Source organism: Melitaea cinxia, chromosome Z (genome assembly GCF_905220565.1).
Source record: "Melitaea cinxia chromosome Z, ilMelCinx1.1, whole genome shotgun sequence".
Lineage (NCBI taxonomy): Eukaryota > Metazoa > Arthropoda > Insecta > Lepidoptera > Nymphalidae > Melitaea > Melitaea cinxia.
The window spans coordinates 46,072-60,210 of record NC_059424.1 but is presented as its reverse complement, the minus strand read 5'-3'; the positions used below and the strand labels follow the sequence as shown (position 1 = coordinate 60,210).

At 62.2% G+C, this 14,139-nt stretch overlaps 2 protein-coding genes across 2 annotated transcripts; both read left to right on the top strand.

Annotated features, from left to right (window-relative positions):
* Positions 1-4,196: 4,196 nt before the first annotated feature.
* LOC123668734 lies at positions 4,197-4,559 on the top strand (the record flags this gene model as incomplete). The annotated part of the gene is made up of 1 exon (XM_045602430.1): positions 4,197-4,559. A coding segment is annotated over exon 1 (363 nt), but the record flags the coding sequence as incomplete, so codon positions are not given.
* A 1,066-nt stretch (positions 4,560-5,625) lies between these two features.
* On the top strand, positions 5,626-6,399 carry LOC123668435. Its single transcript, XM_045602166.1, has one exon. The coding sequence runs from the start codon at positions 5,626-5,628 to the stop codon at positions 6,397-6,399; it is 774 nt and encodes a 257-aa protein (XP_045458122.1).
* Positions 6,400-14,139: the final 7,740 nt, after the last annotated feature.

The window sequence follows — 14,139 nt, the reverse complement described above, 5'->3', positions numbered from 1 at the left end:
GTAGTGCCCGAGAAGGGCGGTGAAGACGTTGGGCCCGAGAAGGGCGGAGTTACTGGCGGGGTGAGACAGCCGCGAGTTGTCCTCACGCGTGTGGACAGCGTCGGCTCTCTCTCCTCGGTCGACGGGAGGTTTTGGGGGGCGGGATCAGATTCCGACGACAACATGTCGTTGGGATCTTCCCGCCGCCGAAAGCCTCAGTTTAGGAAAAGAATCCTGTCTCCGGGCTCCTCGGAGGAGGAAAATGAAAGGAAAAGGGCGACGCCTGGCAGAGGCCGAGGTCGACCGGCTACAACCGGCCAATACGTCGGACTGGCCGAAGCCAGACGTCGCCTTAACGACGAAAAGGAGCGCGAACGGAAAATCCAGGCGGAGAGCGAGCTGGCCGACATGGCGCGTGCGGTCCAATCCAGGACAAGCTCGCGTCAGTCGGACATGTCGCTCAGCGACGACGCCGGAAGATGTGGAGACGCGCTTTCTCGAGCGGAAGGTTACCTTGAGCTTCTGCAAAAGGTGACCGGAAGCTCGAGAAACCTCAAGGGCACTTATATCAAGGCCCTTAAACAAGTGCGCAAAGGTATGAAGGAGGTGGTGGAGGAACTCGCCAATCGCAACGCGACTGACGAGGTCGTCCACCTCAGGGCGTTGGTTGCCGAACTTCGAAAGGAGAAGGAGGAGTGGAGGTCGAAGTTCAATGCCCTGGAAGAAAAGATGGAGAGGTTTATGCTGTCGCAGACTGCGGCGCATAAACCTCAGCATCCCGTTGACTGGGATGAACGCGAGCGCTCTCTCGCGTCCAAACTGAGCGACATGCTCAACGCCTCGATCGACGCCAAGATCGAGGCGTTGAGCGACCGGCTCTTACCGGCCAAAGCGCAGCGTGTCGCTCTGGCCCCAGCTTCCGAGCCGGCCGACCAGGCGGCGGTCACGACGTTGACCCCGCCAGCGAATCCGGCTCCGAAGAGGGGGAAGCCAAACGGACGGGAGAGAAAGAAAAAGAAGGGTAAGACCGCGAACGCGGTCGAGACTCCGGCGGCAGCGCCGAAACCTGCTGCGAAACCGGCGCCCGCGACTCCTGCCGCGCGGGAGACCTGGTCTACCGTCATCGGACGGAAGGCCGGGAAGCCAGGCAAGGCTGCGGCTGCGGCTGCTTCGAAAGAAGCGAAGCCGAAAAAGAAGTTGCGGGCGCCGTCTTCGGCGGCGGTTTCGATAACGCTGCAGCCGGAGGCGAAGGACAGAGGCGTCACGTACGCCTCTGTAATCAAGGAGGCCCGAAGCAAGATAGACCTCGATGGTCTGGGAATCCAAGCGCTCAAGATCCGAACGGGCGCGACGGGTTCCCGGATCATCGAGGTCCCTGGAGCGGAGAAAGGCGAGAAGGCCGACCTTCTCGCCTCGAAATTGCGGGAAGTCCTCGGCACGGAAGCCGTCAGAGTGCAGCGGCCTTCGAAGAGGGTCGAGCTGCGGGTCATGGGGCTCGACGACTCCGTCACCGCCGAGGAGGTCACCCGAGCACTGGCCGCGGAGGGTGGGTGTCAGCCGGACGACGTGAAGGCTGGCTCCCTCGCCCCCAACGGCTCGCTCTGGGTGAGCTGCCCGGTGGTCGCGGCGCGAAAAGTCGCCCGTGAAGGACGATTGCGCGTCGGCTGGACCACGGCGAGGGTCCGGCTGCTCGAACCGAGGCCGCTGAGGTGCTTCCGGTGCCAGGAGACGGGGCACGTCGGCGCGAAGTGCACTCGCGAAGTGGACCGCAGCGGCGCCTGCTACCGCTGTGGCGAGTCGGGCCACAGACTTCGCGAGTGCAAAGCCGAGCCGAAGTGCGCCATATGTGCGGCGGCGGACCGGCCCGCCAACCACAAAATTGGCGACAGGAGGTGCCCCGACTACAACAAGAAGAAAAAGGGAAAGACCAACAAGAGTGGCAGGCGCAAAGACAGGCCCGTAAAGGCTACCACCGTCGACGCGCCGGCTGCTAAGCCAGTGGAGGATTTAATGGACGCCGATAATTAATGGCGTCCATTAAGTTCTTGCAGGCCAATCTGAACCACTGTGCCAGAGCTCAAGATCTGCTGATCGAGAGCATGGCACAGTGGGGCATTAAGATTGCGATAGTGGCGGAGCCCTACGCGGTCCCCGATCGCGGCGATTGGCTGGGCGACCTGGACGGGTCGGTCGCGGTGATCGCTCCGGCCTCTGCGGGCTTCGTGGACGTCCGGAGGGGGAGCGGATACGCACTCGGTACGATGGACGGAGTGGCCGTCATCGGCGTGTACGCTCCCCCGAGCCGGAGTCTCGCCGACTTCGAGGCAATGCTCGCGGAGATCGGGGCGTCGATCGCTCGGCGGCCGCACCGTGCCGTTCTGGTCGCCGGCGACTTCAACGCCAGGTCGGTGACCTGGGGTTCTCCGGCGACTGACGCGAGGGGCGCGATCATGGAGGAATGGGCGGTGGCAACGGGCCTCACGTTGCTGAACCGGGGCACGAGGAACACCTGCGTGCGAAGGAGCGGTGGGTCCATTGTGGACGTGACTTTCGCGTCCCGAAACCTCCACAACCGCGTCCGGGGTTGGAGAGTCTTGACCGACGTCGAGACCCTCTCCGACCACCGGTACATTCGGTTCGACGTCTCCTCGTCGCGTTCGAACGCGTCCGACTCGAGCGTTCCGATCGGTACCGGCCCGCGCTGGGTGCTGAGTCGGATGGATGCGGAGATCGCCGTGGAGGCTGCGATAGTGGAGGAATGGATCCGCCGACCTTCGGAACCGGCCCTTTCCGTCGACGAGGAAGCAGAGGGCATCCGCGAATCGCTTGCGCGGATCTGCGACGCGGCGATGCCGAGGGCGAAGCCGTTCCCGCCGAGGCGGCACTTGTACTGGTGGCGTCCGGAGCTCCGCGACTTGCGCGAAGCCTGCGTGAGATCGCGCCGCCGATTCACCAACTACAGGCGGAGGCGAAGAAGGGACCAGGCCGCAGAGGACGGCCTGTACGACTCCTACCGGTCCGCCTGCAAAGCGCTGCAGGCGGGCATTGCACGCGCTAAGGAATCGTGCTGGGACGAGTGGCTGCGAACTCTGGACAGAGACCCGTGGGGCAGACCGTACCGGGCGGTGCGGAAGAAGCTCCGTCCGTGGGCACCCCCTCTGACCACGAGTTTGCGGCCGCAAATCTTGCAGCGCGTAGTCGAGTCCCTCTTCCCTCATAGGAACGAGTGGAGCCCACCGGCTATGGGTGTCGCGGAGCCGCGTCTCGCGGAGAGCGGGATCCCCCCTGTGACCGAGGCGGAGCTCGGTGCGGCCGTCGCGAGGCTCAAATCGAAGCGCACCGCCCCGGGCCCGGACGGCGTGCCGGGAAGGGTGCTGAGCCTCGCGACGGGTAGCATGGGTGGCAGAATTCGGGCCCTGTTCGACAGGTGCCTGGAGCAGGGCCGGTTTCCCCAGGTGTGGAAGACGGGCAGGCTCGTCCTGCTGAAGAAGGACGGTCGGTCGGCCGAACAGCCTTCGGCCTATCGACCGATCGTGCTCCTCGACGAGATCAGTAAGGTGTTCGAGCGCGTCCTGGCGACTCGAATTCTCGAGTCGATGAACCCGGGACTGCACGAGGCACAGTATGGGTTTCGTCGGGGGCGGTCGACCGTCGCGGCCATCGCCCACCTCAGGGACCTCGCCGAGTCGGCGGTCTCCCGGGGTGGAGTGTTGTGGGCGGTCTCGCTGGACGTGACCAACGCGTTCAACTCTCTGCCCTGGGAGACGGTGAGGGTGGCGCTGGGATACCACGGTATCCCGCGCTACTTGCGTAGGCTCATCGGAGCTTACTTTGCGGGAAGGGCAGTAGAGTTCCCGATAGGCGGCGGCGGTCTGTCGAGGCGGTCCATGTCGTGCGGCGTTCCGCAGGGTTCGGTCCTCGGACCGCTCCTGTGGAACATCGGCTACGACTGGGTGCTCCGCGGTGCCACGTTGCCGGGAGTGTCGGTCATCTGCTACGCAGACGACACTCTCGTCACCGTTCGCGCCGGCGGGCACCGCGAGGCGGGCCGCCTCGCCACGGCCGGCGTCGCGCAAGTGGTGGCCAGAATTCGGGCTCTCGGGCTGGAGGTCGCCTTGCAGAAGACGGAGGTCCTGGCCTTTCACGGGCCGAGGGCCGCTCCTCCGCCCGGGACGTCGATAGTCGTCGGGGGTACTTCGATCGCCGTCGGGTCGACGATGAAGTACCTGGGCATCGTTCTCGACGGTCGCTGGAAGTTCGACGAACACTTTCGGCGGCTGACCCCGAAGCTTCTGGCCGCCGCCGGAGCGCTCGGGAGTCTACTGCCCAACCTAGAAGGGCCCGCCGACAAATGCAGACGCCTCTTCGTGGGCGTCGTGCGTTCGATGGCGTTGTATGGCGCTCCGATTTGGGCGGGCGCTCTCTGCGCGCGGAACGTGTCGCTGATTCGCAGGCCGCAGCGCGCTATCGCGCTGCGGGCTGCGAGGGCGTACCGCACGGTGTCCTACACCGCATCGTGTCTCCTCGCCGGCAGCCCCCCGTGGGAACTGGAGGCTGAAGCTCTCGCGTCGGTCTTCTGGCGCGTGACGGAAGCGCGCCTGAGGGAGGAACCGCCTCGTCCGCAAGAGGTCGTGCGATGGAGGAGAGAAGCTCGCGACGGCCTCTTCCGGAAGTGGTCGGAGAATCTCGAGGACCCGAACGTAATTACGAGTCGGGGGCTGGTGGCGGCGATTCGGCCCGTTCTGCGCGGCTGGGTCGATAGGCGACACGGTGCGATGTCGTTCCACTTGGCGCAGATGCTGACCGGGCACGGCTGCTTCGGTCGCTATCTGTGCCGAGCGCTGGGGCGGGAGCCGACGTCGGAATGTCACCATTGCGACGCCGGCGCCGAGGACACGGCGGAGCACACGCGCGCGGTCTGCCCGGCGTGGTGCGAAGAGCGCGCCGCCCTGTCGGCGGCCATCGGAGCGGATCTCTCGCTGCCGGCCGTGGTCTCGGCCATGGTCGGCAGCGAGGAGAACTGGAGCGCCGTCTCCTCCTTCTGCAGCGCCGTGATGCAGCGGAAGGAGGCGGCGGAGCGGGAGCGGGAACGGGATCCGAACTCGCTTCCGTCTCGTCGCGGTAGACGCGGTCGGCGGCGCAGGGCCTACCTGGCCAACCTGCAGCCGCCGCCCCCGTAGTTTGGATCAGCGGGCGATAGGTCGGGGGATCTATCGACCGCATCGCACGATCCTGAGGAGGACGGAGAGAGGCGATCTTATGTGTTCAAGGGATCCTCTCTCGGGTCGCTGTCGCTTTTGCGGCGACGACGACGGGCCCTAGTCTGGGCAGGCGCCGGCGGGATCGCGAAAGAGCTTTGTGTCCTCGCGATCTCGCCACAAGCGCATAGGCGGAACACACGTGTGGTTTTTGTTCAGTAAGAGTCTGACTCCCCTCCGAGCCCCCCCAACCGGAGGGTGTCCATGAAGGATTTTCCACACGTAAAAAAAAAAAAAAAAAAAAAAGGTTAGGTTAGGTTTCCGGGCGCACTTCGCGCGGCTCGTCCCGCGCTTGCTGAAGGTGGGAGCCTCGCTCTCGTGGCTTTTGCCGAACATCGGCGGTCCCGGTGTGAGCTGCCGCCGGCTCTACACCGGCGTCGTGAGAGCGATGGCGATGTACGGTGCCCCCGTCTGGTCCGACGCCCTGGACCGCGAGAACATCGCCCTGCTGCGGCGCGCGCAGAGGGTGATGGCGATCAGGGTCGTACGCGGGTACCGTACGATCTCGGGCGACGCAGCGTGCGTGCTGGCTGGAGTCCTGCCCTGGGACCTGGACGCGGTCTCTCTGGCGTCGTCATACCGGCGGCGTCGGAGTCTGGCGTCCGGGACCCTCAGTCCGGCACCACGGCTTGCAGAACACCTGAGGCGAGAGCGGGATGCCGCGATCGCGGAGTGGGTTGTGAGGCTCGAGCGTCCGAGTGCGGGGCACCGGACGATCGATGCGGTTCGGCCGGTTCTTCGGCAGTGGTTGGACAGACGGCATGGCGTCCTAACCTTCCGCGCCACGCAGGTCCTCTCGGGGCACGGTTGCTTCGGGGGGTACCTGTGTCGGGTCGCCGGGAGGGAGCCCTCTCCTCGTTGCCACCACTGCCAGGATTGTGACGACGAGTCGGCGCAACACGTCTTGGAAGAGTGTTCGGCGTGGACGGAGGAGCGTGAAGAGCTCCGAAGCGTAGTTGGGCCGGACCTTTCGCTGCCGGCCGTGATTTCTGCCATGACCGGCAGCGAGAGGTGCTGGGACGCCGTCCTCGCGTACTGCGAGCGGGTGATGGCGCAGAAGGAGGCGGCGGAGCGGGTGAGGGAGGACACCACCGACCTCCCCCTCCGCCGCAAAAGGACCGGGCGTCGGAGGCTGGCGCACGATAACCGCCTCCCTCCCTAGACGCTAGGCAGACCAAAATCTGCCGGGTAGGCGCGCGCGGTGTCCCCCGCGCGCCACCTCCTCCACGAGGACAGGAAAGGGCCTGACGAGGCACGCCGCCGGGGTTTGCAGAAGAATTCGGACTCCTGCGACCCCGGCACGGGCGACGAAGGTGGACACCGTTGGTTTTTAGTGGGTAGTCCGGCATTGCACCTACCGCCGGGAGCCCCACACTCCCGCTGTGTTTAATTTTTTTTTTTTTTTAGGTTAGGTTAGGTTAGGTTAGGTTAGGTTAGGTTAGGTTAGGTTAGGTTAGGTTAGGTTAGGTTAGGTTAGGTTAGGTTAGGTTAGGTTAGGTTAGGTTAGGTTAGGTTAGGTTCCCAGGCCTTTGGAGCCCAGGCCCCAGACTTAGGTCTGGGACCTGGGCTCCAAGGGGAGGAGTTCCTGGACTTCTACCTGGGCGCGTCCCCCGTTTGGCGGATAGGGGAGTGTCGCCGCAGTCGAATGACTGCAGGCGGTAGGGGTCTACGGACCCCCGCGGACCAACACCAGGCGAGGCGTCCGGGTCCCGCTCTGGTCTTGTACTGGAGTGGTCCTGTGATCGCACATTGCGCCACGAGGGAGCGCGGAGTTTGCGTGGAATGGCCTAGCCTTTCACGCGGCGCCGGAAGAGAGGGCGCGGAGTGGGATGTGGACCTTGGCGGTCCCCCCGGCACTAGAGGGCGGGGTGAGCGTTATTTATTTATTTATTTATTATTTTATTTATTTTATCATCATCGCTCGCCCCCCTTGGTGATTTGGTGAGTCTGGCGCTGCGAAGGCGCGGAGAAGCGGGGTGGGGATTTTCCCCCCTGCTCCCAGTGGACGGGCGACCTCGGCGGCGGTGACCCCGCCGTCGGGTAGAGTGGGCGGGTTTCCCGTCCGCTCTACGCCTCATAAGCTCGTAACCCCGTGCGAGGTGTCGTGGTCATGTCTCGCGGCTTCGTGCGGGACCGAGGGGTCTTGCCTTAACCGGCCGGATCTAGAGGAAGAAGACCTCTATAAAAATTACCCCGAATCCTAAGCGGCGACACAGCGCGAAGGGATGCGTGGCCGACGGGAGGTTCGGTCTAACTGTGTCACCCCCTTAAACATGGATACGTGCATTAAAACATTATTAACCCAGGAGGGTACCGGCGCCTCAGGCAATGGAGAATCCCTTCGCGCTTCGGCGCGCAGCCCTGTCGAATCTGGGATGGGCAAATCACGTGTTTGTGTTTCGGAGCTTTCCGGTTCCGACGAGAGGCCCGAGAAGGGCGGAGTTGAGGTAGTGCCCGAGAAGGGCGGAGTGGACGTAGTGCCCGAGAAGGGCGGTGAAGACGTTGGGCCCGAGAAGGGCGGAGTTACTGGCGGGGCGAGACAGCCGCGAGTTGTCCTCACGCGTGTGGACAGCGTCGGCTCTCTCTCCTCGGTCGACGGGAGGTTTTGGGGGGCGGGATCAGATTCCGACGACAACATGTCGTTGGGATCTTCCCGCCGCCGAAAGCCCTTTAGAAAGAGGATCCTCTCTCCGGGCTCCTCGGAGGAGGAAAATGAGAGGAAAAGGGCGACGCCTGGCAGAGGCCGAGGTCGACCGGCTACAACCGGCCAATACGTCAGACTGGCCGAAGCCAAACGTCGCCTTAACGACGAAAAGGAGCGGGAACGTAAAATCCAGGCGGAGAGCGAGGTGGCCGATATGGCGCGGGCGGTCCAATCCAGGACAAGCTCGCGTCAGTTGGACATGTCGCTCAGCGACGACGCCGGAAGATGTGGAGACGCGCTTTCTCGAGCGGAAGGTTACCTTGAGCTTCTGCAAAAGGTGACCGGAAGCTCGAGAAACCTCAAGGGCACTTATATCAAGGCCCTTAAACAAGTGCGCAAAGGCATGAAGGAGGTGGTGGAGGAACTCGCCAATCGCAACGCGACTGACGAGGTCGTCCACCTCAGGGCGTTGGTTGCCGAACTTCGAAAGGAGAAGGAGGAGTGGAGGTCGAAGTTCAACGCCCTGGAAGAAAAAATGGATAGATTCATGCTGTCGCAGACTGCGGCGCATAAATCTCTGCGTCCCGACGACTGGGACGAACGTGAACGCTCTCTCGCGTCCAAACTGAGCGACATGCTCAACGCCTCGATCGACGCCAAGATCGAGGCGTTGAGCGACCGGCTCTTACCGGCCAAAGCGCAGCGTGTCGCTCTGGACGCGAGGAAGGACAGAGAGGCCCCGGCTTCCGAGCCAGCCGACCAGGCGGCGGTCACGACGTTGACCCCGCCAGCGAATCCGGCTCCGAAGAGGGGGAAGCCAAACGGACGGGAGAGAAAGAAAAAGAAGGGTAAGACCGCGAACGCGGTCGAGACTCCGGCGGCAGCGCCGAAACCTGCTGCGAAACCGGCGCCCGCGACTCCTGCCGCGCGGGAGACCTGGTCTACCGTCATCGGACGGAAGGCCGGGAAGCCAGGCAAGGCTGCGGCTGCGGCTGCTTCGAAAGAAGCGAAGCCGAAAAAGAAGTTGCGTGTGCCGTCTTCGGCGGCGGTTTCGATAACGCTGCAGCCGGAGGCGAAGGACAGAGGCGTCACGTACGCCTCTGTAATCAAGGAGGCCCGCAGCAAGATAGACCTCGATGGTCTGGGAATCCAAATGCTCAAGATCCGAACGGGCGCGACGGGTTCCCGGATCATCGAGGTCCCTGGAGCGGAGAAAGGCGAGAAGGCCGACCTTCTCGCCTCGAAATTGCGGGAAGTCCTCGGCACGGAAGCCGTCAGAGTGCAGCGGCCTTCGAAGAGGGTCGAGCTGCGGGTCATGGGGCTCGACGACTCCGTCACCGCCGAGGAGGTCACCCGAGCACTGGCCGCGGAGGGTGGGTGTCAGCCGGACGACGTGAAGGCTGGCTCCCTCGCCCCCAACGGCTCGCTCTGGGTGAGCTGCCCGGTGGTCGCGGCGAGAAAAGTCGCCCGTGAAGGACGATTGCGCGTCGGCTGGACCACGGCGAGGGTCCGGCTGCTCGAACCGAGGCCGCTGAGGTGCTTCCGGTGCCAGGAGACGGGGCACGTCGGCGCGAAGTGCACTCGCGAAGTGGACCGCAGCGGCGCCTGCTACCGCTGTGGCGAGTCGGGCCACAGACTTCGCGAGTGCAAAGCCGAGCCGAAGTGCGCCATATGTGCGGCGGCCGACCGGCCCGCCAACCACAAAATTGGCGACAGGAGGTGCCCCGACTACAACAAGAAAAAGGGAAAGACCAACAAGAGTGGCAGGCGCAAAGATAGGCCCGTAAAGGCTACCGTCGTCGACGCGCCGGCTGCTAAGCCAGTGGAGGATTTAATGGACGCCGATAATTAATGGCGTCCATTAAGTTCTTGCAGGCCAATCTGAACCACTGTGCCAGGGCTCAAGATCTGCTGATCGAGAGCATGGCACAGTGGGGCATTAAGATTGCGATAGTGGCGGAGCCCTACGCGGTCCCCGATCGCGGCGATTGGCTGGGCGACCTGGACGGGTCGGTCGCGGTGATCGCTCCGGCCTCTGCGGGCTTCGTGGACGTCCGGAGGGGGAGCGGATACGCACTCGGTACGATGGACGGAGTGGCCGTCATCGGCGTGTACGCTCCCCCGAGCCGGAGTCTCGCCGACTTCGAGGCAATGCTCGCGGAGATCGGGGCGTCGATCGCTCGGCGGCCGCACCGCGCCGTTCTGGTCGCCGGCGACTTCAACGCCAAGTCGGTGACCTGGGGGGCTCCGGCGACTGACGCGAGGGGCGCGATCATGGAGGAATGGGCGGTGGCAACGGGCCTCACGTTGCTGAACCGGGGCACGAGGAACACCTGCGTGCGAAGGAGCGGTGGGTCCATTGTGGACGTGACTTTCGCGTCCCGAAACCTCCACAACCGCGTCCGGGGTTGGAGAGTCTTGACCGACGTCGAGACCCTCTCCGACCACCGGTACATTCGGTTCGACGTCTCCTCGTCGCGTTCGAACGCGTCCGACTCGAGCGTCCCGATCGGCACCGGGCCGCGCTGGGTGCTGAGTCGGATGGATGCGGAGATCGCCGTGGAGGCTGCGATAGTGGAGGAATGGATCCGCCGACCTTCGGAACCGGCCCTTTCCGTCGACGAGGAAGCAGAGGGCATCCGCGAATCGCTGGCGCGGATCTGCGACGCGGCGATGCCGAGGGCGAAGCCGTTCCCGCCGAGGCGGCACTTGTACTGGTGGCGTCCGGAGCTCCGCGACTTGCGCGAAGCCTGCGTGAGATCGCGCCGCCGATTCACCAACTACAGGCGGAGGCGAAGAAGGGACCAGGCCGCAGAGGACGGCCTGTACGACTCCTACCGGTCCGCCTGCAAAGCGCTGCAGGCGGGCATTGCACGCGCTAAGGAATCGTGCTGGGACGAGTGGCTGCGAACTCTGGACAGAGACCCGTGGGGCAGGCCGTACCGGGCGGTGCGGAAGAAGCTCCGTCCGTGGGCACCCCCTCTGACCACGAGTCTGCAGCCGCAAATCTTGCAGCGCGTAGTCGAGTCCCTCTTCCCTCATAGGAACGAGTGGAGCCCACCGGCTATGGGCGTCGCGGAGCCGCGTCTTGCGGAGAGCGGGATCCCCCCTGTGACCGAGGCGGAGCTCGGTGCGGCCGTCGCGAGGCTCAAATCTAAGCGCACCGCCCCGGGCCCGGACGGCGTGCCGGGAAAGGTGCTGAGCCTCGCGACGGGTAGCATGGGTGGCAGAATTCGGGCCCTGTTCGACAGGTGCCTGGAGCAGGGCCGGTTTCCCCAGGTGTGGAAGACGGGCAGGCTCGTCCTGCTGAAGAAGGACGGACGGTCGGCCGAACAGCCTTCGGCCTATCGACCGATCGTGCTCCTCGACGAGATCAGTAAGGTGTTCGAGCGCGTCCTGGCGACTCGAATTCTCGAGTCGATGAACCCGGGATTGCACGAGGCGCAGTATGGATTTCGTCGGGGCCGGTCGACCGTCGCGGCCATCGCCCACCTCAGGGACCTCGCCGAGTCGGCGGTCTCCCGGGGTGGAGTGTTGTGGGCGGTCTCGCTGGACGTGACCAACGCGTTCAACTCTCTGCCCTGGGAGACGGTGAGGGTGGCGATGGGATACCACGGTATCCCGCGCTACTTGCGTAGGCTCATCGGAGCTTACTTTGCGGGAAGGGCGGTAGAGTTCCCGATAGGCGGCGGCGGTCTGTCGAGGCGGTCCATGTCGTGCGGCGTTCCGCAGGGTTCGGTCCTCGGACCGCTCCTGTGGAACATCGGCTACGACTGGGTGCTCCGCGGTGCCACGTTGCCGGGAGTGTCGGTCATCTGCTACGCAGACGACACTCTCGTCACCGTTCGCGCCGGCGGGCACCGCGAGGCGGGCCGCCTCGCCACGGCCGGCGTCGCGCAGGTGGTGGCCAGAATTCGGGCTCTCGGGCTGGAGGTCGCCTTGCAGAAGACGGAGGTCCTGGCCTTTCACGGGCCGAGGGCCGCTCCTCCGCCCGGGACGTCGATAGTCGTCGGGGGTACTTCGATCGCCGTCGGGTCGACGATGAAGTACCTGGGCATCGTTCTCGACGGTCGCTGGAAGTTCGACGAACACTTCCGGCGGCTGACCCCGAAGCTTCTGGCCGCCGCCGGAGCGCTCGGGAGTCTACTGCCCAACCTAGAAGGGCCCGCCGACAAATGCAGACGCCTCTTCGTGGGCGTCGTGCGTTCGATGGCGTTGTATGGCGCTCCGATTTGGGCGGGCGCTCTCTGCGCGCGGAACGTGTCTCTGATTCGCAGGCCGCATCGCGCTATCGCGCTGCGGGCTGCGAGGGCGTACCGCACGGTGTCCTACACCGCATCGTGTCTCCTCGCCGGCAGCCCCCCGTGGGAACTGGAGGCCGAAGCTCTCGCGTCGGTCTTCTGGCGCGTGACGGAAGCGCGCCTGAGGGAGGAACCGCCTCGTCCGCAAGAGGTCGTGCGATGGAGGAGAGAAGCTCGCGACGGCCTCTTCCGGAAGTGGTCGGAGAATCTCGAGGACCCGAACGTAATTACGAGTCGGGGGCTGGTGGCGGCGATTCGGCCCGTTCTGCGCGGCTGGGTCGATAGGCGACACGGTGCGATGTCGTTCCACTTGGCGCAGATGCTGACCGGGCACGGCTGCTTCGGTCGCTATCTGTGCCGAGCGCTGGGGCGGGAGCCGACGTCGGAATGTCACCATTGCGACGCCGGCGCCGAGGACACGGCGGAGCACACGCGCGCGGTCTGCCCGGCGTGGTGCGAAGAGCGCGCCGCCCTGTCGGCGGCCATCGGAGCGGATCTCTCGCTGCCGGCCGTGGTCTCGGCCATGGTCGGCAGCGAGGAGAACTGGAGCGCAGTCTCCTCCTTCTGCAGCGCCGTGATGCTGCGGAAGGAGGCGGCGGAGCGGGAGCGGGAACGGGATCCGAACTCGCTTCCGTCTCGTCGCGGTAGACGCGGTCGGCGGCGCAGGGCCTACCTGGCCAACCTGCAGCCGCCGCCCCCGTAGTTTGGATCAGCGGGCGATAGGTCGGGGGATCTATCGACCGCATCGCACGATCCCGAGGAGGACGGAGAGAGGCGATCTTATGTGTTCAAGGGATCCTCTCTCGGGTCGCTGTCGCTTTTGCGGCGACGACGACGGGCCCTAGTCTGGGCAGGCGCCGGCGGGATCGCGAAAGAGCTTTGTGTCCTCGCGATCTCGCCACAAGCGCATAGGCGGAACACACGTGTGGTTTTTGTTCAGTAAGAGTCTGACTCCCCTCCGAGCCCCCCCAACCGGAGGGTGTCCATGAAGGATTTTCCACACGTTAAAAAAAAAAAAAAAAAAAAAAAAGGTTAGGTTAGGTTAGGTTTTTTTTTTTTTTTTTTTTTTTTTTTTTTTTTTTTTTTTTTTTTTTTTTTTTTTTTTTTTTTTTTTTTTTATTCTAGACCTCCGATATGTGTGGTCGGAGTCTGTATTCGCTAGCTACTCTTTCATACCAGTTCTCGCTTTCATGCCTCTCGTACTTCCATGCTGCATACTTTTTCTTTCTCACATTCATCACCTTTCTCACACAGGGTGGGTTCCCACTAGTTTAGAGGCCTACTGGCTACCTTTACTTAATACTAAACTACACGGGTAAATAATTGGACACATATTTCTTTCATAGTTTTGTTTTACAGGGTTCATGGGTTTACGTAAGAAGTTCCAAAAATTTATTGTCGTAATGATACGTATGATCATTATTACAATTATTTCTATCTTAATAATCGAATTTCTACAACGCTATGTTATTACATTTGACTTAAACTATTCTTATTTTATGTTAACATCTATAGTTTTATTTCGAGATTTCTATCATTCCAAACTATTTTAATTTATTTTATCTCTCTGTCTATGCTTATTTTAAATTAACATTTTTATTCTTTTGTAATTTTTATTTCAAGTTTCTTTTGTTCTAATCTTACTATTTTAATTTGTTTTATCAAAACAAACATTTTATCTTACATACTATCATCTTAATCTATTCTTATTTTATTTTACATTCTTATTTCTTTTATAATTTAATTTCGAGTTTTACATGTTTTAATCTAATCTTAATGCTAATAGTTGACAACTTTTACTTAATCCTACTTACATCTACTTATTCTATGCTATCGTTTTATATTCTAATGATATAAACATAGCATATTTGCCTGCCTTCATAATGGAGAGCAACTCATTTATTTGCCGTGGTTTTGCTAGGATTTGTGTCCGTTATCGAACTACAGAACCTTTATA

Bases quoted from the DNA above. Each gene is read 5' to 3' on its own strand.
- LOC123668435 (XM_045602166.1), top strand. From the start codon at position 5,626: ATGGCGATGTACGGTGCCCCCGTCTGGTCCGACGCCCTGGACCGCGAG.